Here is a 25,369-nt window from a genome sequence, read left to right as displayed (position 1 = left end):
CTGAAAGGAGGCTAGGAATATGAAAATAAAAAAGGAAAAAAAATCACTTGGAGACTGTGTTTTCCATTAGAATATGGAAAACCAATTCAGTTTTCTCACCAGCTGCTTATAAAGCTGCACTTCAGAGTAAGGGCCCATTTTGCCGAGGCCCTGAGGGCACCAGCGGGCCTGATCCTCCCTTAGCAGCACCCCTGGGGCTCCCCAACCCTGCCCATGGCCCAGGGCACCATGTCAAACCCCAGGGCCATCAGCCCCTGCCCTCAGCCCAGGGTCCCACTTTATGCCCCTGGGGTTCCCCTACCCTGCCCACAGCCCAGGGCACCATGTCAGCCCCCTGGGGCTATCAGCCCCTGCCCCGGGGTGCCGCAGCCTGCCCCATCCCTGGGTCTGGCCCTGTGCCCTGGATGGGCCCCTTGGTGCCATGTCGTGTCTTTCTCTCCAGTCCTGTCCACGGCACCATCTCCTTCAGCTCCTGACTGGACCCCCTGGACGTTCGCCGGCCCTGGCTCAGTCCCTCGCCCTGTCGGGGGCTGCTGATGGACCCCAGCACTCCCAGCCGTGGGTGACAGCCTCCATTGGTGGGGGCACAGCCAGCACGGAGCCCGCAGGCAGGCCCTTCTGCTCTCTGCCATGTTGCAGGGCACCAGTGCACTCACCCGCCCGGCTATAAACCGGGGAAAATAAATCCAGCCCTCCCTCTGTGCCCCACGGCGCGTCATGGCTGTCCTCTGCTGAGGCATCAGGCGGCGGCACCCATCCAGCTTTTCGGGTCGGCACAGCAGCGTGGAGTTTGCTCCCGTGTCTGTGTGTTATCGTCTGTGCCTTGCTTCCTCCTGCAGGACCGGTTAAATATTAACACAGCGACGGGTGTGTTTGGGCGGGGGGAAGGGGAGAGGCAATCCTTACCTCACCATATCGACGGGGACGAATGTCAGGGCGGGCGCCTGCCCCGGGGCCCGGCGGCTGAGAGGCGGCCGGAGGTCGGCGTTCCTTCCCGGAGGCACCTCAGGCAGCTGCTTCGTGGGCTGAGGGAGGTTTCCCCAGGGCAAGGAGGTGAGGGCTTGCCCGAGGCTCCTGGCTTTGAACGCCACCGGCCTCCTGTTGCATCCCTCAGGACGTCGTGGAAGGGAAAGCAGTCGGAGACACCCTCTTGGCAGCTGGGGAAGCCATCCAGGTAATCCCTCTGCAGCCATTATTCGCTTCCCGGCAGACGAGCTGGAGGCTGAAAGATAATTTAACCCTCTCTCCTGCTCCTGCCACAGCGAGGAAGCCAGTCCCAGGCAGGCCGGTGGCAGTGGGGCGAGCAGGGGCATTTCGCAGCCCCCCTCTCCCACAGCACACCCCGGCTCTCGGGGCAGGCATCCCCTGCAGTGCAGGGTCCCCAAAGCATCAGAGCCCCTTGCCATGCCGTGCCAGCTCTGGTTGTTGCTTCTTTCGGGTGATATTATTGATATTATCCCCTCGCCTCTGGCGTGGAGGCGGGAAGGAGTGGGCTCAGAGCGGGGCCACAAGCCGGTGTGCAGTGTGTGCCCCAGCACAGCAGCGCTGGCCTTGCCAGGTGCCCGAGCACCCGTGGAAAAGGTGGAAGGCAGCTCAGGACAAACCCCGGGTATTTAATTCATCATTGGCCAAAATATCCAGTTTCATCTGGGGATCGGGTAATATTTCCTGTCCCTTTTGAAAGTCCCTTTTGAAATGAAGCGAAACAAAATGTTACAGATCCCTTCCTTTCCCTTCTCGCTTTACTTGACCCCAAGCTGCTTACTGATTTTGGCCTCAATTTGGGCATAAGACTTTAGCAAGTTTATTCTTCTCCATAAAACTTGGCTCAGCCCAGCTTGTGTTGGTGCAGCCGGATTTGTAAGGGGAGGTATGAGGGCTGCTGCCCGTGCTGGCAGGGTCCTCTCCAGTCCTGCAGCTCCTGCCTGGGACCGCAGCTTCCTGGAAAAGGACACGGCCCTCGTGTTTGGATTTATTTTCTGGTGCTTTACTTGGGCTGTTTCACTTCATGTGACAGATAATACTAACTCTTAAAAACTACTGACTGGTTTGTGTACGTGCTGAGAGCTACCACAGTAGCAGAGCAAGGAGAGGTCCCTCCGAGCCCCACTGCATGGTGACCCACCCGCCCCAGCTGCCCGCTGAGGACTCCTCCGCACACCAAACGTGGAAGTCAGAAAAAACCAAAACCTTTCAAAATGCACTGGGCAAAACCCAAACCAGCCTACAAACTATCCCCCCACCCAACAAGCAGGTGAAAGAATCAGCCCACAGGTTCGGCTTAAAATGTTTATTAGCTGACAGAGCCATCCCTTATGTTCGCAAGGTAAACCGAAAACTTGCAAAATAGGAAAATGCGGACCGAGCTGCTGGCCGAGCTGAGCCGGTCAAGTCACAACTGCTGCCCTAAACTCAGTGAAACCCCCTGCTTAAAGCACTGAGCAGTGAACAGAGCTCTGGTGTAGCTCGATCTGCACATGTTTGGAAAGATAGCAAAAATGGTTTTTGTTGGTGGCAGCAGTGCAGCGGGCAGGGGAGGTCTGGGCACATTCGTCCTACATGGGCACTTCGTGAGGGGCACTGCCATCCACCCCTGTGCCATCCCACCACCGCTGCTCTCACAAAAGCCCTGCTGGGAATCAATGCAAGGTCTTTGCACAAAACTGAAAAATGAACTGCTTGCTTAAGGGCAGCAAAACAGCTGGGCCAGGGCTTTTGTGTTTTGTGCCTTGATGTGGTTTTGGTTTCAGTGAAAGGGCAGTTAAAAAAAGTATGGTTGTTACAGGAAACTCGGGGTGTCTCTGTGGTGATATTGATATTTATGCATTGCACAGAGCTGCCACAAAGAACACCCCTGAAATCAAAAACACTTACCTGACTACAAATTTGGTCTGACCACAAAACCACATCCTCTGGCCCATGTCCCTTTCATAAAGGCAAGCTTAGTTTCCCAGCTGAGAAGTTTGTAAACCAAGCAGCATAGTCAAACTCTCTCCCACGTATTTTGAGGGGGAGGAGAATAATATCAGACAAGTGAATCATAAACCCTGTAAAAGCAGAGAATGCAGAAGTAAGGTGACGGCTCCCACCCAAGCTTTGTATCTTATCTCCGACCATGGTGGAGAGCTGGTGGTGTTTTATTTTGGGCAAAGTAAAAGGCACTCTTGGGTTCCGAGAAATAATTCTGGGGACCTTCTTTGCACTAGCAGCCTTTCTGAGAGCACAGTCTGGGGACCAGGGAGGAGATCTGGTATTTCTCATCCTTGCCTGAAGGCAGGTGGGATGGAGAGCACAAGGTGGCAGGAGCCGTTCCTCCTGGCTGGGGTGGCCCCTGTGTGGCAAGGTCCTGATGGGACTGCCATAGCAATGATGGTACCAGGCTCTCCCTGAAGAATATATGAATAGCAATGTTAGTTTTGGAGTAAAGCACATAGAAAAACATCAAAACAAACTTTTTGGGTATACTGACACATTGGGCTATATTCCCACTTCCTCTCCCGAAGACTGCCTGGCGCAGGAGGCACCGGCTTCCTGAGGAGGGGTAAACAACCCCTCTGAATGGAGGTCTGGGCCTCTCTGACCCCAGGGGAGCAGATGGCGCCCCGCGCAGTTGCCCTGCATGACAGTAAGTGATGGAGCACAGGATTCATTAGTCTGCCAGGATGCCGGCGGCGGCATGGATGGCTCACCCACAATACACATGCAATTGCGGGCAGCTTAGAGAGTTATTTTTCCCAGCTGCTCATGATTAACTTTAATGATGCAGATGGAGCTCCCCTGACACAGTCAATCCTGAAGTGGTAGTGTTGTAATAACCAGGAGGGACTAAGGGTTCAAAAGATGCAAGGTCCGTAGAGGGAGGTTTCTCTGTGGAAGAAAGCTTCTCTACTTCTTTTGAAGCAGTTGTTTTGAGAAAAGATACTGTTCTCCTTCCAAACCCTCCCTCATTTAGTCTTCTCCCCTTGTTGGTAATACAGGTCACATGAAGTCACATTTTATCACAGGACGCAAAGCAGCAGCTCATTACCGAGTTTCTCGATAAATTCTGTCCTTCACCTTGAAGTATGCAGTGACTGCTGGTGGCTTTCTGCCTTAGGGACCAGGAGAGAATGCTCCAATGGAGAGGTTCTGGAAATTCGTTTTACTTCCTCTCATCTTAACTGCCTCGCTACCAGGTAGGACACATTAATAATCCATGAAATGAGCCACTGTGGCCAAAATTTGCAAACTAATTTTAAAGCCCCGTAAATGGCAGTTACTGGTGTTATCAGATTGAACAGTCTGTCACAGAGGGGGATTATTTAAACTGTTAGAAATGGTTAAGTTTGCATTTCAAGCCTGAATGATCTGATGGCTTAGAGTGGGCTTCAGTATGCAGGAGTGAGCAGTGGATGTGGTGGGGAGGAGATGGGGAGGCTGCCCTGTCTCCCTTCCAGTGAGCAGGGATGTCCCCCTTATTCCTCCCTCTCATTGTGCTCATCTTCTTCCTGTCTGTTTGGGACTGTTTTTGAGGGGGCATCTGTAGACGACTCAATATCGTCAGCTGATTTTTCTTCCAGAAATATGTGCGAATTATCATTTTGCTAGTTTACCTCCAATTTACATTTCACATGCCTGAGATTCAAAGTGAATTCAGATAAAAGGTATCTATCTTGGTGGCAGAGTTTTAAAGAAAATGTGCATGTAAAGTGATTAGTTGGGTAACAGAGACAGGGCTGATTTTTTTTATTATAGTCTAGCTGGGGTTTTAACAGGCTCTGAAAAGAGGGAACTGCAGTGGGATGAGAGGGCAGGTATTGTCATGGTTTAATAACTGGTGAAAGGAAACACAATGCAGGAATAAACACTGAGTTTTCTGAGCAGAATGGTGTTCCAGTGGAGTTGCACAGGGATGTGTGGTATTCAACAAGCTCTTAAACAACCTGGTGAAGAGGAGTGAACTGTGAGGTGGCAGACTTTGCAGGTGGTGCAGAATTACTTAGGGCAGCCGAATCCAAAAAGAGACTAGGAAGATTTGCCAGAAAATGTCACGATGCCAAGTGAGTAAGTAATAAAGGAGCAGAAAACATTCAATGCAAAGCATCACTTAACTGATGTCTAGTGGGGGAAAAGAGTTATCTTGGAAAGAGAATAAATTGCTGAAAAAGAGAGATAATTTCACCACTTAGTGTCTTCAGCAAGGGAAATACAACAAAACCTGGCATTATATAAATCTGCAGAAAGCTTGTATCTTGAATATTGGATGTTTTATCAGCCCTTCCATTTTAAGAAAAGACATATTAGGTCTGAGAAAGGTATAAAGTGTGATAAAGGTGATCAAAGGTATGAGGAAGCCTTCATTAGACTGAGATATTTTTCTCTTTGTGAAAAAGAAATAGTGAAAAAATTATTAAAATGATTAATTGTATGGAGGTGAATGGTAAAATAGTTATTCACAATTTCTCATAACAAAAAGAACTAGCGGCAACTAGTAAGACTATCAGAAAGAAGATTTAAGGCAAACCAAAGAATGTACTTTTCCTCACAGTATCTAATTAAACAGTAAACCTCATGGTCACTAGGTATGGGGGATACCAAATTATAAATAGGCTGAAAAATACTAGAAACAAATATCATGGAGGGTAGATCCATAGGTGCAGATGCAATCGTTGGCTCAGGAAGTTCCTAGATCTCTTATTTTTGGACACAGAAAAGTTATAAGAAGGAACCCTCAATCTCTTTTTTTTTTTGCTCTGTTTCTTGCACTGTCTTCCTAAGCCTCTGGAGCAGAGTGCTACGTGTTTTAGAGCATTTCTATTGCCCTTCGCTAATGCTTTTAGTCAAGCATGCCTGCAATGGGTGTTTCACCACCCCACCTGCAAGCCATACTGGGGTAGCAGGCATTGCCCACACCCTGCGGTGCAGTCGCAGGAGCACACCCCAAAGCAGAGAGAAAGAAGTGTATGCAGAGAGACAAGTGTTGCTCTTGAAAGAAGTATTGCTGCTCTCGGGATGTCAGGAGTCGCAAGGACTGGGGCAGTGTGGCTAGGCTGCTGAGATGTCTGCATGGCACAGCCGGTTTGAACATCCCCCTGGGCAGGCATGGAGTGCCCTTTGGCAGCGATAGCCAACAGGCAGTGCAGGGTCCCACCCTGCTGCCGGGATACTGTGGTGCTGTGATGCTCCCAGCCTGGCGACCCTCACCGCTGGACACAAGAGAGAGTGCAGGAGGAGAGGAGGAGTAGTCCAGCAGCAGAGCCAGGAGAGGCTGCCAGGGACAGCTGTCAAACAGTAAGTAAGAGAAGAGATGGGAAGACACACTTGGGGGCTGTGGAGAGGTTTTTGTGCAGGTGGGTGGATATATGCGTTGCTGAGTAGCAGTAGACTGGTATTACTTAACAGAAACATTCTTATAAGAATTTAGAGAGTCTTGTTAACATAAGCAAACAAGCTAGTCCTTCTCTGCAGGCTTTGACAAGCTCTAACCTATTTTGGTTTTCAAAAAGCTCAGCTGCAGGCCTGTTGGTTTTTGAAATAAACTTGAGATGTGATGAAGAAAAATCTTACCAAATCCAAAGCAATTTGTTGCAGAGCTGCTGCTGGCCAGGGAGGAGGCAATGAAGGCAGAAGACAAGGTGGGATGAGCAAGAGACTAAAGAAAGTGAAAAGAAAAAGGAATTTATAATAGACTGGAAAGAAAAAAATGTAGAAATTCAAACAGAAATAGCAGAGAAGGAAGGGAGGAAGACAGACTAGATGCAAAAAAAGGATGAAAGGCAGGGTTTATGGAAGGATGATACGGGTATAGAGGGGGAGATTATTTTGAAATGCGATAATGAGTCTGAAAAAAAAGGAATCATTATGGAAAAAGGATAAGTCCATCCTATCCTTCACTGCACTGCATCCAAATAGGTCACTTATAAAAGAGGAAAGACAGATTCATTAGAGGAGAGGAGGGAGGGAAAAGAATGTAACTACGTCTCAATGTCCTTGTTGCTGAAACCTTCAGCATGAAGAAGTGGTTCTCCAGAGTTAGTTCAAATGGGGAAGAAAACCATTGTTGATGAAGGGCCAGGGCGGTCCTTTGGCAAATGAGGCTCCCTCAGTGCAGGTGTTATCCAGGGAATGAGATGCATTTTTGTTTCTTCAAAACCCCCAGTGATGTGACAGTGAATTTGTGTGACAGAGGAGGGAATAAACAGCTCATAAAGTTGTTGGTGTGCACTCTGCTTGCTGTTGGGAAGGGTGAGTGACTGAAATACCATAAATGCTTATCAGTTTAAGCTACCTTTTTCCACTGGTGACTGCTTTATAAACATATAGTGATATGCCTTAAAGAAGGTGTCCTAACTCAGCTTTGTTCTTCAGAAGTCAAGGGGTAATGCAATATCGTGAAGACAGCCCAGCGTTTCCCTATTGCAAAGATGATATTTGCCTGGGTGGGATATCTTATTGGTTGTGTGTGAGGAAGCAGATGTTAAAACAGCTGTTAAGAGATGAACACGTAATTCCTGTAAAGTGCAATGGCAATCTAGCCTGAGGCCTTAATTTGTCTAAAAGCAACCATCTGCAAGGTATTTTTAAGCAGTATGTAAATCAAACTAGCACTAAATTTCTCCTTAGCGCAAGAATCAAGGCCCAGCAAAAGGACTTAGAGCACTGGCTTAAAGCACTGGTAACTGGGTTTAGATCCCATTTGTGTCATGAATGTCCTCTTTGACCTTACACAAGTTACTTTATCAGTGTTTGTACATGGGTTGAACAATGGAACACACTGTTAGTTCAGGACTTCATGTGCTATTGTAGGATAAAAAATAAAAGCAAAAAGATAAAGAGGCAAAGTTAAAACCACCGAAAATGTTTTGGCAGCAGGTGGAGAGGCTCATGAAGCTCCTTTTTCGGTTGTGCTGGGGCTTTACTGAGATCTAAATGGAGGCAAGGTTGAGCTATGTCCCACTCCTCAGTCCTCTTGCTATCCCTAGGATCCCCATACAGAGCTTATGGACCTGCTCCCTAGCTCACAGAAGTCAGTGAAAGACTGCCTATTGCTCCAGCAGATATGGTTGGTGGGAGAAGATGTAGATCCTACCATTACCTATAGACTGATAAAAAATTATTATATTAGATAAATGAAGGAATAACTCATATCTGCCTGACTATACTGTCCTGATTGTCTGAAGAAAACAAAACCAATATTAGCCATGTATTTTTAAAGTTGACGATCACTGATTATTTATGTTTAGGGATAAATTTCAAGACTATAATGGAACTCACAGACATGATCTCATAGCAAATGATTAATTAACAACTAGCAGTGTACTGAAAGTCAAATCATTTATTCAGAGCCATGGAAAACCTTGGCTCTTAAAGACAGTAAAGTGTTTGCACAGGCATAGGAATAAGTTACAAATGCACAGAGATCACTTTGCATTAAGAGGAGCAATGTGGATAAGTACTGCACCTCCTGTTTCCTGATCAACTAAATGCATTTTGGTGTTAATTCTAAGGAAATTTGTTCATGGCTGTGTCTGTCATCATGGTAGCTGTTTGTGTCCACTTCAAGAAGTCCGGAAGAATTCAAACGAAGTGTAAAAATAAAAAAATTCAGCACATGAACATGTTATAGACACCATAGAGGTACAGGGAGTAGAATTGCAAAGGGTGTCTACAATATGAGTCAAGAAAAAACAGCTAATTCAAAGGCATATTTGAGCGTAGCACAGTATCTCAACCCTGGTAATATAAGCTATGAATAGAAATCATGACAACTGGATGTTGACTATCAGGGAAGGGGGCCATATTATATGACAAATGGTCTCACTAGAATGTACTTCGGTGCATGTTCATTAGAAAACCCACAGGTCTGTAAATAATGCCATCCACAGACCTGTGGCCAATCCCTAACATTCAGAAAGTGACAAAGAGAAATGAGGCAAAATGACTTTTAGGCATTTTGTTGGCTTAACTATTTATAAAGCAAGGTATTTCGGTATGCACATAGATTTGATTACGGATTTCGTCCTCAAGCTGTTTCATGTTTTAAAGAATTTCAGTTCACCTTTACAAGTCTGAAGAGAACTTTGAATATATGCTACTGGAAAAAATGAGCCATTTAAGTGGAATAGAAATATGCTTTCCTGTATCTTATCTGGCTTTATTAACTATCAGTGGAAGTGAAGTTTGCCTTCCATTTAATGTTTTATTGCTCACACGCAGATATACTTTGGAGAATGAGGTGCATGGCAGAGGTAACATAACCCAGGAAGGTGGAAAATTTTTGTAAACGTTTTTGTAAACATGAGAGAACTCAGAGTCAATCATACAAAGAACCAGGGAGACCTAGGTTTGTATAATCCTGCAAAACAAAGAATGAAAAGGCTCTTGTCTGTAAATCCGTGCAGCAGGGTGGAAGGAAAGAGAGGAGCTATTTATATTAAAGAACAATTCTTGGCACAAACCTGGTTAGATATACACAGCCTAGGATTAAATGTGAGCTGGGAATTAGAAAATGATGTTGACATTGGAGCAATGAGATTACAGACCCTATGCCCTGGGCACGTTCACTGAGGGTCTGGTTGCAATGCCGTAACTGAGATTGGGCTCTGGTTCCATTTATACAACTATAAAACATCTCTTTTGTGTGAAACAATCCAGTATATTCTCCCCTACTCACATCAGCTATTGACTGAATGAAAAATGATTTTTTCAGTAATTTGTAATTAATCCATTAATGAATAAACTACATAAAACATACAAAAACTGGGTCGAATGAAACCTGTAAAAATCACTTCATTGTCCTGAATACCCTTAGCAAGGGAGTAATGGCCATTTCAGAGTTTCTTTCTCCTGGAAAATAATTGATCACTTATGCTCAGGCCAAATTTGCAGACACAGGGTTTTAATTAGACTGCTATGGGCTGTACCATTTAATTGCTGTAATTATGCAGACTACTGCCTGAATTGTTAGGCATAGCACTGGCAGTCCTGGTGCTTCCTTAGCATGAAAGTTTCCCAGCAAGTGATGAAAAACTCAGTGGTGAGGTAGATCTCACTGGCAGGACTGCTTGGTCTGCGGAGCCCTTGTGAAATCTCCATCTGTGGAGATATTAAAAATTTGACTTGAGAAGGTCCTGTGCAAATGACCTAAGTGTGAAGTTAGCTCTGCTTGGAGCACAAAGTTGGGCTAGAGATTTCCTGAGGTCCTTTGTCACCAAAACTTTTCGGTGCCTCCATCAAAGAGCAACTCTGTCACAGCAAGGTGCAGGTAAGCACTAGGCAAAAAGAGAGCAGACCTGAGCTTAGAGGCAGGTGAAGAGACAATAGCAGCTGTTGGGCATAAGAAAGAGCCTGGTGGAATGTGTACAGAGCATGGACAGTCCCCCGAGATGAACTTCAGTGACAGCAGAGCCTGCAATGGCAGTCCTCTCCCTCGTCCTCCATTCCACCTGCAACCAGCAGGTCTGTGGGTGGCAGTGACTTCGTAAAGGGACTGCTTTATGTGAGTGTACCATTTTGGGCTCCTCAATAGAGGAAAGACATTGATAAACTGGAGCAAGTCCAGTAGAGGGCCACCAAGATGGTAATGGGCTTGAGCAGGTGCCCTGTGAGGAGTAGCTGATGGAACAGGGCTTGTTGACCCTGTAGAAGAGATAGCATCAGGGTCTCTAATGGCAGCCTGCCAGCACCTGCAAGGAGGTTGTCAAGATCATGGATCCAGACTCTTCACAGTGGTGAATGGCAAGAGGACAAGAGACAACAGGCATATGTTGAAACAAGAGAGGTTCACAGAGGACAAAAGGAAAAGCTTTTTCCTCATGAGAAGAGTCAAGCAGTGGAGCGTGTTGCCCAGAGAAGCTGTGCAGTCTCCATCCTTGGAGGTTTTCAAGCCCTGGCTGGATAAAGCCATGACCAACAAGGTCCAACCTCAGAACTGATCCCGCTTTATCAGAGGGGCTGGATTGGAGACCTCCTGAGGTCACTTCCAGCCTGAATTACTCTATAGCCATTTGGTCAGCTACTCTGCCTTGAAAGGCATCGACGGTACCTCTGCCTTTGCTCGACTGCACATGGGCACAGCATCCTGGGGGAGTGTTCCTGGGTAACTGAGCCAAAATCCAAAGGGATTCACAAAGAGCAAAGACCCAGAGAAGCAGGTTCCTAATTTCACAAAACACTGCTATCTCAAGTCCTGTTTCCTAAAACATCAACCAAATAATCTGGGTTGTTCTTACCGTTTGAAAATTTGTTTCTCATGAAGACAAGGGTATCTGATGCTCTGTCTCTGAGAAATACTTTAAGATTTTCCCACCTTCAAAATTGTACCCATTTCCCCTAGCTATTTCAGTGACTGAAGTCACAGCTGCTGCTTTGAAAAAAAGGTCTCTGCCTTCATCCTTCCTTCATTTTCTGCTTGGTAGAAGCAAGTGCTTCTGCCTTCCCACGTGCAGGGGATCCACCATCTGCTTGGGCAACAGCTGCACATTCATTCCTCTGAGGGCCACGGGAGGCCCTGGGTCTTTTGAGGAGGAAAGGAAAACAGAATGCCTTCATTAGAAATGAGCTTCAGTTCTGACAAATAGTAGCCAGAATTCATACTACCTTTTAAGAAGAAAAACTTGTGAATTACAGGAGCTCTGGCTAAGAGAAAGCCTGAGAAGGTGGGGAAGGATGTTTGTGAAGTATGCGTGAGAAATAAGGGAAGAGACAGATGAATAGGGGAAGCGCATGGAAGGATGTATGCTGGGGCTGCAAAAAATCAGTGGCAATCTGAGACATGGAAAAGGGACCGGTTACATAGTCCTTTATTTATTTAAAGTCTAGAGAACTTGTGTATTTTCCTATTTAAAAGTGGAACTTTTTTCTTTCAGCAAAATGATAAGTCAGCTTTTTAGTTAATTGCTGAAGAGAGAAAGTTTGCTCATTTTGGAGTGGGAGGAGGAGAGATCAAAAATCAAATGCATCTGTAAAGAAAACCTTTTACTCTAAGCTGGAGCTGAAAGAGTAGATTGTACAGCTCCATCTGTGAAGTGGTTAAAATCTTTTAATCTGTATAAACCTGTACTTCTTGGGTTTGTAACGATTGGCTTGGGGATCCATTATAACATTGCAGCATTGTTTACTGCTGTGAGATTAACATTGCTCGGTTGCAATTTCAATTCGCCATACATATCTTTAACTGACAGGCATTATAGAAAATGAGACAAGAATCTTTTCCTGAAAGTATCAGGTACTGACAACTGTCAGAGGTGAAGTGCCAGCTCAGCTGAATCAACAGCCTTTGCTGATAAATATCTGGGTGCTTAGCACCCCAGTGCTCCTAGTGAATAATGCTACTTCAACCAGAACGCGTGGTGTTTTAGCCTTAAATTGTTGACAGCAAAGGCCTTTGGTGGTGGTGGTGCATATGTATTTACAGACTGTGTTTTTTTCTTCCTTCCAGGTCTTGCCTTTTGTTATTCTGTTATAAGTGGCCCTACTAATGTGACAGTCCTTGCTGGTTCAGAAGCTCGGTTTAACTGCACTGTGTCAGAAGGATGGGTAATTCTCATTTGGCTGTCCAATGGAAATCCTGTCCTCACTGTCAGCAGTTCTCAAGGAGCTTTTGAAACATTAGACCGCTTCACCTCTCAAAATTATACAAGTAGCAACGGGTTTACCTCGGAGCTGATCATCCACAACACCCAGCTGAGTGACTCTGGAAAAATTGAGTGCAGCGTCCAGCAAGCTATCAGCAGCTTTGCGTTTCTTTCTGTTCAAGGTGTGTATAGCCACCAGTAGAAAGCTATTTTATTATACTACACTTAAAGGAATCCTCTGATGAATTGCTCAAATTATCCCTGTGAAGGAGTATATGCTCTCATTTACCATCCTCTGCCTCCTGTCCTCCTTGTCTTAATTTTACTGTCAAAGCAGGTTTCAGAGTCACATTCAGAGTGTCATTGACAAAGGTTATAATTGCCCTTGTTTTTTCCTGTTCTTTACTGGATTGCATTAAAGTGCCTGAAGGCTATATCATGTCCACCAGCAGTCAGTCAAAAATTATCTTTGGATTAGAAACAGTATGGATTACCCCTAAGCAAACGTGTGCACATGGATCTTCTGCTGTCTTTAGGGCAGATCTCCCTCCAGCTTTTTGACTCAAGAATCAGTCTGTACCCAGCTTATTTGAGTTTGATTTAATGGTGTTTAGAAGGAAAGCCCTTGAGACACAAGGTGATACTCTTCATATGATTGCTGCTGCAAGATACCAAGGAACAAAAAGTTCCTGCATATCAAGCAGGGGTAGATGAGACCTCTTCTTCCTCTCTGAAGCTTCGGTAGTGACAGACTACAGCCAGTAAAGCGAGATCTAACCACCAGACACTAGCCATTTGTCAAAGAGGTGCTTCATGCAATGAGAACATCTCATCATCTACCCGTAAACCTTTCCTGATAAAACCCAAGCGTACTTAAAGCTTAGAGAGAAACACTGTTATTTCATGTTGTTCTTCAGCTGGAAATATATCAGGGTAGCTAAAAAGTGTGATTTCCTGCTTTTTATTGGAAAGGGACTGAAAGCTGAGACTAATGGTTTAGAGATACTGGACAATGTGTCTGTGAAGTTGCAATATCTGCATGTTTATATCATGCATATGGTATATCTCTGTCAATAATGATTGGTTTTGACTTAATATCTCAAGGTATAGCTATTTCTGGGTAACAAGATAAAATTTAAAACTATCAGCAGGAAAGCAATGGAGCCAAATATTCTAAAGGAACAAAACATCTTTTCCCTCCTACAGTTAATGGATCTTTATCCATCAAAAATAGCACCTTAACAGTAAAAGAGAATGAAACAGTTGAAATTGTTTGTGAAGCCTTGGGATGGGCTCCAGCTCCAGACATTACCTGGATGACAAATGACTCTTTCATTGATAAGTCGAGGTATGTTACTCAGCAAAGTCAAGGATCTAATGGCCTCCATGATGCCCTGAGCATCCTAACTTTGACTCTGACGGACACTGAGATTTTGACCTGTTTAGCTGACATAGAAGCACTCCCTAACCCCCAGAATGCAACTGTAACTTGTATTTTTGTCAACTCTACTTTCGGTAAGTAAATGTTTGTTGTACTTTGCCTATACTGTAGTGCCTGTACTGTACTGCCTATACTCAGAACTGTGCTTTTTGTTTTGGTTTGGTTTGTTTTATTTTGAAAAGTCTTTTGTTTTCAAATGAAATGCTATGAGATGTGCAAAGGTGATAGAATTAAGACCCAAGTAGTCACAGCCTGATACATGGGTAGGGTTAAATTCGCATATGTGAGAGGACTGGTACAAGTCTAATGAACCTCAAAGTGCAACTTAAGACTGAGCAGGACAAATGAAGCAGTACATCTGCCACTGACTCCTACTGTGGAGAACTGCTAAGAAAACTGGCCTTTGCTCCTTGGCCAAGTAAACATCTAATGAATTTAGATCTTAAATATTCTTGATTAGGCCATGCCTGCCAAGATAACATAATTTGTTAAACCCCATTTACTCAAAGCCAAACCCTCAGGTGAAATTGTTCTCCTTAATATTCAATGCCAGTTTTTACATTGTCTTGAAAAAAACAACCCTGGATTTTACTCCCAGTTTCCACGCACAACCCAGAATAGACTCTGTACTAGCACTTCAGGTGCAAATAGAAAGTTCTCCATATGAGCAGTGACCAGATATGATGGAGCTGTTATAGTACAGTGGTAACTGTATAGGGCTGCACTGAGGCTGGTACCTAATTGCAGATGGTACCATTTATATGTAGGAACTTCTATATCGTATACCTGACACCAATCTGCTATAAGAAAAACATTTTGGTGGTGTGTTCAGCCATTACAGAACAAGAATCAGGTCATCAAGAGAAGCTGCATATTCATGGGCCTTATCCCACAGTTTACTCAGATAAAAGAGCCGCTGGGCCTGCTTTCCTCTTCCTGCCATGGTCTCTTTCACATCTTAAAAGAAAGGTAAAAAATGACCTGCAGCAGCATACATGGAATTCTTTGGACAGTGCATTTGGTTACTTTTTATTGCCTTTTATTTAAGGAAATTCAAGGTTGCATTAATTCAAGCATGGATGTTGGACAAATCTCTCAAGAGCAGTTAGCAAGACCTTTGATAACCCTAAATATTTTCACTAAGGTTGTCAGCATTTTCTGCAATGCTGCTGATCTTTGGCCTCACTAACGTCCTATGAAAATAAAATTCTGTAATTTAACACATTCACAATACTAAGAGGTTCATCAGGAAAAGGGTGCTTTTATCTGGTCTGTGCTGCCAGCATGGAACAAAGCAAGTGGGACTATCACTACAGACCGGCCTCACAATCCAACAGAAGCCTATGAAAAATGTTTTTCTTTTCCAAACCATAATCCAATAAGAGCAAGTAAGAGGAATTATCTCCCTGTGGGTCAGTAGTGTTTAATGCAGATGGGAGAGACAATACCAAACCGTCCGTCTGTTGGGACTAGCCAAGTGTCTCAACTGCCAGGTAGAGGAGTCTCAAGACAAACTGAACTTGAAGCCCTAATTGCATGGCAGGGAGATGAGGTTACTGGGTATAGGTACATTGCCTCCCATGGTGACACAGTTCACCCTACAGTGACATCCCTTTTATTAGCCTTATCCTGTGGTATGGGAAATGCATAAATTATATGGAGGTTTTTGTAGTGCTTCCCTGGCTGCCTTTTACACAGAGTAGGGCCTTGAATCTATGTTGCTTTTTATGATGTGGTGAGCATCGTGAACTTCTACAATCTTGCTGACAGCTTCTCTTGATCAACTGATTCTTCTCCTGTAATGGGTGAACACAGCACATACAAAGACATTCTTATAGTGGATTGATGAGGAGTTTGGTATAGAAGTTTCGACATAAAACAACTGAGGAGGTTGAGTAATTGTGCCTTTAATTTTAAGTATGAGTCATTATTAGAAAGCCTTTTTCAGAAGTACTTGCTTTGTAATGCAGTTGAAAAAGGTCATTTCACCATTCTTAATAGGACTTTTTTGTAGTCACATTGATCCTAATTACTGACTAAGCAAAACGGAACTATCCTGAGGAAATTAAGAAATTACACTGCCTACTCATTTGTGAAGTACTGAGGTATCCACCCTCAGTTTCCATAGCTACTCATTGTAAATCAGAAGAAGAGAAAAACAGATGTCATGAAGCACCATTAGTGTATAATTAGTTATTGTATAGGACCATCATTCATTTCTCTTTGGAAAAATCATTGTGGAGCAGCAGACACTCAAAATTTTTCAGGATATGAGAATATGAGGTCTTTAAATTATTAGAATGAAATAAAGACATGGCATTTATGACAGAGGAAGATATGTAACGTATATATGACACTGGAAAACTCAGCTTGTCTGACTTTTCACGTACAGACTCAGCCTTAGCTAGCTGTTGTCAGGAAGGAATATGACTACATCTAAGGAGTCCTTCCCAAAACTACTGTAATATCAATTTCAGTCTTCACTGAAAAGCTTGAGGAATCAAATTCCTCCGTGTTCCTCATGAGCAATACCTGTCTATTCACAAGAACCGCAACCAAAAATCTGAGGCCTCTTCAGCCAGCCATCTCCTGGTCAATGAGTGTCCTACTTTCCTGCATCTCTAGGTTAGTCTTAATCTTAGACCTTTCCATACAAGGTGATGCATTTTTATGTCAGTCATTCCTCCTCCAGAGTTACCTCACTCTCAGTGGTATTTGGCGGAGTCCCAAATGTGGGAACTCCTATGGAGTTGTCCCAGCAGATGCATTCACAGAGCTGTTATTGTGAAATGGAGTCCATGGCAGAGTCCCTTAGCTGGGCCCAAGGTCTCTTTGGCTTCAGTGTTGACTTCACGTGGCTTTTCACCTGCAGAAGATGAAGATAGGGAATTGGCCATAAGCCTGATCCTCCTTTGCTTTTTAAGTTAGCCAGAAAGCTCCAATGTGTCCAAGAAGTGATGTACAGCTTTTTCTGGTCTCTCATTTCTCCTTGGTCACCAGCACGTGCCAGGGAAAATAATCTTTTCTGCAGATACTTAGCCCAAGTAAATTTTTGGGCAGCTTTGGGAGGAGCCACAGGTCTGGATAGCAGCAGAGGATGGGCCCTATGGAATGAGGAAGTAGCTTTGTCCATGCTAAGCACTTCATGTAACTTGGTGTGGATTTACTAATGAGGCTAAAAGGCGTTTAATGGCCTCATGCCTCAGGGCCCTCTCTTGCACCCATACTTGCATGTGGAGTTGGCAGCTCTTGCATTCATACCTGCTGGTCCCAGCTGCAGTTTCTTTCTGGATCCTCCAAAACTGGGGAGAAACTACAATGTTGAAGTACCGGGAGTGTCTGTGTTGTATCCTGTCCTTCTCACTTCAACTCAGTAGATCCTCTTTTGGCATGTAACCTGAACCTGACATGGAGCGAAATACCTTGGTGTGGCAGCCAGCCTGGAGGTATGGACCAGTGCAGGTGCGTTTAGCTCCTCCCTTCACATCAAGGTTAAGCTTTCCCTTACAGCTAAATAGCTGTATTTCATATTTTAGGCATCTTGAAATCCCTGTGGCATGCTCTATGGAACAAAATATAATAAAATATAGATATTTGTTGAAGTACTTCTAGATAAAAATGTTATGAACAACTTATAATTAATTATAATCACAACTGATTCCAGCTTACAGAATTAACTATTAGTTTGCAGGTTACTGAGTGCTTGTTTTCTTTAATAGGCAGAAGAAATTCAAAACATGCTGATTAAGCATTAGGATTAGAGAAGACTGGAACAAATTTCTTGATCATAAGGACTTGAGCTTTGCAGAATGCAGACTCCCAACAGAGGTGCAAGCTTTGTAGGAGGCCCTGGTCCTGTATCTTTGGAGTCTGAAACCTCCAAACCCCAAATAGATGCCCAGACAAAGTTGTAGACAAGAAGGATTTACTTTATTCCCCGCCATAGGTACTCTGGTTCACACATCAGGGGAATAGCCCTGAGACTGCACAGCTACCAGTCACCTGTATTGCTGCGGTACCTTTTCCGGAGGCTGTCAGCTAAATGTGGACACGCAGGTATTAGCTGGGACCTCTAATGAGAAAATGACAATCACAAACCCAGTGTGACAGAATGGGTTTTGTCAAGTTTGGATGTGTTTCACACCTGATATTTGGATTGGAAGCTTGTTTCTAAACAACTGCCAAAATTATTTTGGGGCTGTTTTTCAAAGGGTAGCCAAATTAGAGGTGCTTCTGAAATACTTGATGAAAACCAAAGGGCAGGATAATGTGACAATCAGAACTGACATCTTTCTTGAGCATCCAGCTACATAAGAATTCTGAGATATTTTTTAAATTCTGTGCACATGGGAGCTCTGTAGGAAAACTGGTCATAGCAACTGATTTCAGCAAGAGACTGAATTATCTTTAAATCACCTCATTTAATCCTGTAGATTGCAGCAAAGACAAAGGAATAAGTTAATGTGAGAAAGTCAGTCATGAAGATGGTTTACTAGCTGCATATTCCCAGACAGTGCTACTCTTTACAGGTTTTGCTCTTCGCTACTCTTTAAGCAGATAACAGATGCCCTATCAAATTCAAACACCTTCTGAAATCAGTGAGAGAAATCTCAAGATGAGATTCATCAGAAAATCTTATCTACTGGCCAGAGGTCTCCATCTGTACTAGTCACCTAAGACTTTTGCTGTGGTCTGTGGGGAAAAATGGACACTTCTTCAGAACTGTTCATCTTATGCAAAGAAAAACATACATATTTGGCCAAATGAATTGTAACCCAAAATAGCTATTTTCTCTCCGCTGACAAGAGCAGCTACGCAAGATGCTTAATATCTGCAGAATAGACATCTGAATCAAATCTTAACCCCTCTCCCCAACCCCAAATGTCTCCAAAGGACCTTGGGAGGCCCAGCATAGCTACAAAATAAAGTTTAGGTTGGAAGATTGCAACCCTGTGTTTTTCAGAAGAAAACTGTGGGAGAAGGTACAATTGCAATAAAGAATTTGCATTTGGAAACATTTTAAATTCTTGGGCACCATCCATAAATACATTTGGAAAACACAGACTCTTTGTTAAATAATCAACAAGCTGTTAATAGCTTCTCACAGAAAAGGTAAGTATTCTGAAAAGGATGTTTTGAGGCTCTGATAATGCAATGTTTCTCCATTTAATTTAACAGAAAACGATTACAGTGAAGACAGCGGAAACACGTGGGTTATTGTACTTGCAGCTGTGCTTTCACTTGTTGGTATTATTCTTCTGATTGTTATTATTGCGGTTGTCGTACGCTGCTGTTGTCTAAAGAAAAAAGGTAAGTGGACCTTCAGAATTGGTCTATATGTTAAAAAGTATCTTCAATTAGATGTAAATCTCCTAGTTGTGTCAGCTCTGGTGCTGTGTAAAGACCTGTAAGCTGAAGTGTGAGCAGACACATCCTGGTCTTAAGCATGACCTGGTTAAGACGCTCCTTACTTTCACCTTGCTGTTTCTCTTATAAATTGGTTCCAAAGTAGTCAGTGTCAACCATTCACATTAACTACAAGGGTGTTGTGTTTTTCAGGAGTATGTTAACTTTCAATGGCGTTTAGTTCCTATGCTGAGGTTCTTTGTTTTCTTTGTTGAAGCATACCTTCAGTGCTGTGTGGCTAATTTTCTGTGTGAGTGTTCTAAGTCACACGATTTTGTAAACGGGGGGAGAGATGCCCGTGTGGTAGCTGGAACACAGTGCACCCTCTAAGAGGAGCTCTCTAGTAGGTCACATTTTATTTTCCTGAATTTTAAAGACTTTTTTCTTTTCTTTTTTTTCTTTCTCTTTCCTCAGAATCTACGTACCAAAAAGAAATAAGGTAAGCTGGATGAGGTGGGAGAATTTTTCCTTTTAACTGAATTCTTTCAGGCTGCTGCGGGATGGTGAGAGGGATGTGCTGCCCGTTTCCATGCCCCACTGCCCAGCACTCCCAGTATGCGTGGGTGCTGCACTGCTGTGTGACTTTGCCCATTTCTGTATGCCCAGCAGGGGAAAGGGGGGCAGTATGCAGGGAAGGGGACTGACCTTAGGGGCGGAAAGCGAGGGCCACAGCTCACAGCAGGTTGAGAACTCTGTTCCCACAATAAACTGGGTGAAAAGAACAAAAGTCTTGGCTTGTATCAGAACTAGTGTGGCCAGCAGGACTAGGGAAGTGATCGTCTATCTGTACTTGGCACTGGTGAGGCCCCACCTTAAATACTGTGTTCAGTTTTGGGCCTCTCACTACAGGAAAGACACTGAGGTGCTGGAGCGGGTGCAGAGAACAGCAACAAAGCTCATGAAGGGTCTGGAGAGCAAGTCTTATGAGGAGCGTCTGAGGGAACTGGGGTGGTTTAGCCTGGAGATAAGGAGGCTGAGGGGAGACCTTATCGCTCTCTACACCTACCTGAAAGGAGGTTGTAGAGAGGTGGGGGTCAGTCTCTCCTCCCAAGTGAAAAGTGATAGAACAAGAGGAAATGGCCTCAAGTTGCACCAGGGGAGGTTTAGACTGGATATTAGGAAAAAAGTTTACACCGAAAGAGTTATCGAGCATTGGAACAGGCTGCCCAGGGGAGAGGTTGAGTTGCCATCCCTGGAGGTATTCACAGGACATGTAGATGTAGTGCTGAGGCACATGCTTTAGTAGTAACTTGGCAGTGCTAGGTGTATGGTTGGACTTGATGATCTGAAAGGTCTCTTCCAATCAAAACGACTCTATGGTTCTATGAAAATCCTGCAAACGCCACCTCTCTGATTCGGCAAGCACAGAAACGACAGACTGAAAACACAGTCCTACGGAAGTTGACGGGCAAAGCAAATACTTAAAACCTGGCTGTACCCCCAGCTGCCTCGGGGGAGGCAGGGAGGGGGCCCTGCCTTGCAGCTGCCTGGTTGCCCGCAGCTTGCCGGGCGATTGCCCGCGTCGCCACAGGGGGTCACTGCGAGCCCAGCAGCGCTGATGGGGCTGCCGGCCGCGGGGAGGGGAGGGAGGGGAAGGGAGGCGATCCCCTCGCCTTCCAACCAAAAGCCTTGCCGCAAGCTAATTGGGAGGGATTGGCAGACAAATTAGACCGTCTCCCCAGCTCTTTGAAGGTTCGTTAGCGTTAGACCGGTAAAACTTAAATAAATAAATAAATAAAGCTGCCCCGATGATGAGTGTCTACACTTCATCAAGTGATTATCAGATGCACCTTGAGTACAAAGCTGTTGGTTGGTACATTTATTGCATAAAAATCATAAGCTGATGGTTATCAGCATTAAGATCCTATTTATCGGCACCAGTGCGGCTGTGACAGCAACGTCAGTGGGGTTATATGGAGTTATTTTTTCTAAGCTTCTAGGGAGTATTGTAAATTCATACTCTGCCTGTGCTTGTGGGGCTTTTAATTCCCTGTCTCTTAACGAGTTTGCAAAATGTTACACTACCTTGCCTCACACTTCACTAATACCTAGCTTCATTAACGGCCTCTTGTGGGGAAATTGTGTGAAGGTCTGTTGACAGATTTCCATTTATACAGCACTTTATTGATACAAAACAAAATAAGGAAATTATAGAATCATAGAATGGTTTGGGTGAGACGGGACCTTAAAGATCATCTAGTTCCAACCCCCCTGCCATGGGCAGGGACACCTCCCACTAGATCAGGTTAATTAGGTAAATACTATTTAGCTAATTAAATGCTTTAATATACCCAATAAAACAGGTAAATTTGGTAAATACTATTTTCTCATGAGGAAATGGTGCTAATTATGCCATGCCACACCAGTAAACTTCCATGTGATTTCTGAGTTTATAATGCTAAATTGATCTTTTACCAACTGCAACTACATAAACAGGGCAGGACTAAATGAACAGGGAATGGGAGATACAAATTGCATATTGTTTTTGCTATGAATAAAATGCGACAAAGCCTTTTGCTTGGTTCTGCCAAAAGCGCTCTGCAAGGGTCAACCCTGCTAAGGCAAAATGAATTGAACGTGCAGGGAAGCACCTGCCCAGCGGTGGGGACTGGTACGGCAGGTCCGTGTCCTTACCAGAACCCTGCCTTGCTGATGTGGGTCTGCACACTGCTGTCTTTCAGACAACCTGAACAGGTCCAGAATAGGGCATAACATTACTGTCCCCCTACGTCTTTGAATCTAGTCTGGGCAAATACAATTATATCTTCATGACAGAATGTGTGTTTTTAGATCTCAGTACAGTAAAGTTCCTATTTTCCCATTACTTTTAAACATGAGCTGTCATACTGACTTCGTAAACATTGCTTACACTTTGAAAGTTAAGAAAAGGCTTAAGCAAATACTTAAGCACTGGGATGAGTCCAGGCTCTACGGCTCAGCTTGGACTTGGAAACTCAGTGTTGACAGTTCTCCAAAGTTTTAGCATATGTAAACAATGACACTGAAATCACAGAAATTATTTACAATCACTTACAGATTTTGTAGGTTCAGTGTTTTTTTTCTTGGGGGGAACCTACCTGCAGAAAAAAGAATGATGATTGTCCAGATTTTGGAAGCTGCGTTGTAGTAGTAGTGAAGAAGTAGTGAGACCAAAGATATATTGTTTTACTTCCCACATTTATTTTTGACTTGGCTGGCTAACTTTCTGTACCTCCTACACTTTTTTGTAGCTGCTTTTCATTTGGATACTACACTGAGTTTGTTGAGATCTAAGGATCAGATAAAATAGACAGTAGAGTATCATGTAACCTGTGGAGGTGGTATTCCTAAACAATTGCTCTTGTCTTCTAGCAACTGTGACAGCTTTCTTAGTGGTATCCAACATGTTTATTTCCTAAACAAGCCACGTAGTCATAGCTGGCATGTCAGATTTACAGGTGTATCAGTAATGCTCATCTGAAGTTCTACGGGCCTGCAAAGTAATTCCTAATAAACATAAAAAAGGAAATGCAGCAGTTTCTACAAATATTGCTAACTGAGAATATTTCCCCCTTCTCCTACAAATCCCTGGGTTGTCATAGTCCTGACATCAATTTGTGCTTACCACACCAGAAACCTAGGCAAAGGTGGACCCGAGACCATCCTGGAGAGGAGTCCACGGTAGGAACAGATGAATAGTAGCATCTCTTCTAGCATAAGAGATTCGAGTAAAAAGGTACTCTTCTAGTTGTGCAGCTATGCAGGTCACTGTTCTGCAAATTCAGAGACGTGTAACTTTAACCAAGGAAGTTCTATCAACTTCATTGTGGCTATGCTCACTTGTACATTTCAAAGTGAAAGATTAACTTTGGAGTGAATGTATCACTTAGGAGCTAACTGTGGTGATGTGAGATAACATGTTGCCATCCAGTACCTAAAAAGGGGGCCTACAGGAGAGACGGGGAGGGGCTCTTTTATCAGGGAGTGGAGCAATAGGACGAGGGGTGATGGTTTTAACCTGAAAGAGGGCAGATTTAGATTAGATATTAGGAAGAAATTCTTTACTGTGAGGGCAGTGAGGCACTGGAACAGGTTGCCCAGAGAAGTTGTGGATGGCCCATCCCTGGAGGTGTTCAAGGCCAGGCTGGATGGGGCTTTGAGCAGCCTGGTATAGAGGAAGATGTCCCTGCCCAGGGCAGGGGGGTTGGAACTAGGTGATCTTCAAGGTCCATTCCAACTCTAACCATTCTATGATTCTATGAACACGCTTTCTTTTTGCAGGGAACGGGGAGGCTGAAATCACAAAAATTATGAGCTGTCATAAGTGACCTAGGTGGTGTTCCATTATTGGGCCACTGAATATCCTGTAATTTATAATTTTTATTACTCAGTTCAAAATTAATTTCCTACCAAACCTATGATCTGGAACGGAGTCTTTACTCTTTGAAGATCGCTCACTTTATTTTCCTGCTTTCTGATAATGCAGCTGATGGAAACTTTCTAAACAGAATTTCAGAGGTGATGCTTATATGGGACAAGATTTGTACTAGCTAATTACTTGGAAGGCTCAGATATGTTTTTTGCACTTATTTTTTCTGAAGGAAGACATCCAATTTTTTCTCTGTAGCCTACTGCCCGAGAGTTCTTATATCATAATGAAGTTCTAATGACAGACCTTTTTGTTTCTAGAAAAGTTTCAGCTGAGAAGAAAACAGATGGCGATTTGAAAAGCAGGCAAAGGCGTGGTAGTGAAAATCAGGGATACATTCCAGAGGAACGGTGGAATACAGAATACATCCCAAGTGAGTCTAAGCCATTAAATCACATATTGTCAAACTGCTTCTCAACACAGGCATTTGGGACAACGTGTCAAGTAATTACACTACAAGATTTCACAATACTTTGTGAAGGACTTGTGCTTGGCCTGAACCTCTTCAGAACATTTTGGATTTTCTAGAGTATGGTCCTTCAAAAGTATTGAGAAAACATCAGAGTTCTTTGCAGTTGAATTTAGTTTTAGTCCTGGATTTGTTTTTTGTTTTTTTTAAATTCCTTCGTTCTTCCAAATATCTTCTGTGGCCAAAGGTGTAAGTACTGGATTCCCATACGATAGCCAATTTAGATAATATTTTGCAGTTAGTCTGTTATAACAAAAAAATCCACCACCACCACCAAAAAAAAAAAGAAAAGAAAAGAAAAAAAGGCAGTTAGTGAACTACGATTTTACTGGTAGATGACTAAGGCATTATAAATTCTAGTCCTTAAGCACAAAGACTCTTCAAAAGCAAATGTAAATCTGCACCAAATCGTTACCCACCACTTGCATTTATAACCACATTATTATCAAAACGTTTAATCAAACACTTAATGACATAAAATTATTGTGCAGTCTATAATCCAGGCATAAATCCTTTTCTCTCTAACAAATAAATTGTGAAGAAATTAGTGTAGTGGAGAGATTTCAAGAGCACGTGGTATTGTAAAATGTAGCAGTTATAAAAAATAAAAGGAAAACTAAGTAAACCTGGACAAATTGATTCTACTGGGCCCTAGATGGGCTCCTCTCATATTCATTACTGTGCTGCGTTGACCTTGGCTGGCCACCCAGTGCTTAACAGGTCACTCTATCACCCCCCCTTTTCAACAGGAAAGGGGAAGAAAATAAGATGGAAAAGCTCATGGGTCAAGATAAGGAAGGGGAGATCACTCACCAATTGCTGCCATGGGCAAAGCAGACTCCACTCAGGGAAGATGAAATTAATTTATTGCCAATTAATAACATAATAAGATAATGAGAAAGAAAAACAAAACTAAAACACCTCCCCCACCCCTACTTCTTCGAAAGCTCAACTTGCTTCCTAGCTCATCTACCTCCTCCCCACAAGCAGTGCAGGGGGACAGGGAACAGGGGCTGTTGTCAGTCTGTAACGCATTGTCTCTGCTGCTTGTTCCTCCTGACACCCTTCCCCTGCTCCAGTGTGGGTTCGTC

General features: G+C 43.8%; 1 protein-coding gene across 1 annotated transcript in view; it reads left to right on the top strand.

The window, feature by feature from the left end:
- Positions 1-922: 922 nt before the first annotated feature.
- IGSF5 (immunoglobulin superfamily member 5) overlaps positions 923-25,369 on the top strand; it is a 36,214-nt gene continuing 11,767 nt past the window's right edge. Inside the window, exons 1-7 of the mRNA XM_054188198.1 lie at positions 923-1,174; positions 3,978-4,175; positions 12,419-12,736; positions 13,761-14,069; positions 19,174-19,305; positions 19,816-19,840; positions 24,070-24,182. Coding sequence (XP_054044173.1) covers positions 4,118-4,175; positions 12,419-12,736; positions 13,761-14,069; positions 19,174-19,305; positions 19,816-19,840; positions 24,070-24,182 — 955 coding nt within the window. The 5' untranslated portion in view covers positions 923-1,174; positions 3,978-4,117. The remainder of the gene's footprint in view (positions 1,175-3,977; positions 4,176-12,418; positions 12,737-13,760; positions 14,070-19,173; positions 19,306-19,815; positions 19,841-24,069; positions 24,183-25,369) is intronic.

This window comes from Rissa tridactyla, chromosome 1, assembly GCF_028500815.1.
Source record: "Rissa tridactyla isolate bRisTri1 chromosome 1, bRisTri1.patW.cur.20221130, whole genome shotgun sequence".
NCBI lineage: Eukaryota > Metazoa > Chordata > Aves > Charadriiformes > Laridae > Rissa > Rissa tridactyla.
This window is presented reverse-complemented; position numbering and strand designations above follow the sequence as displayed.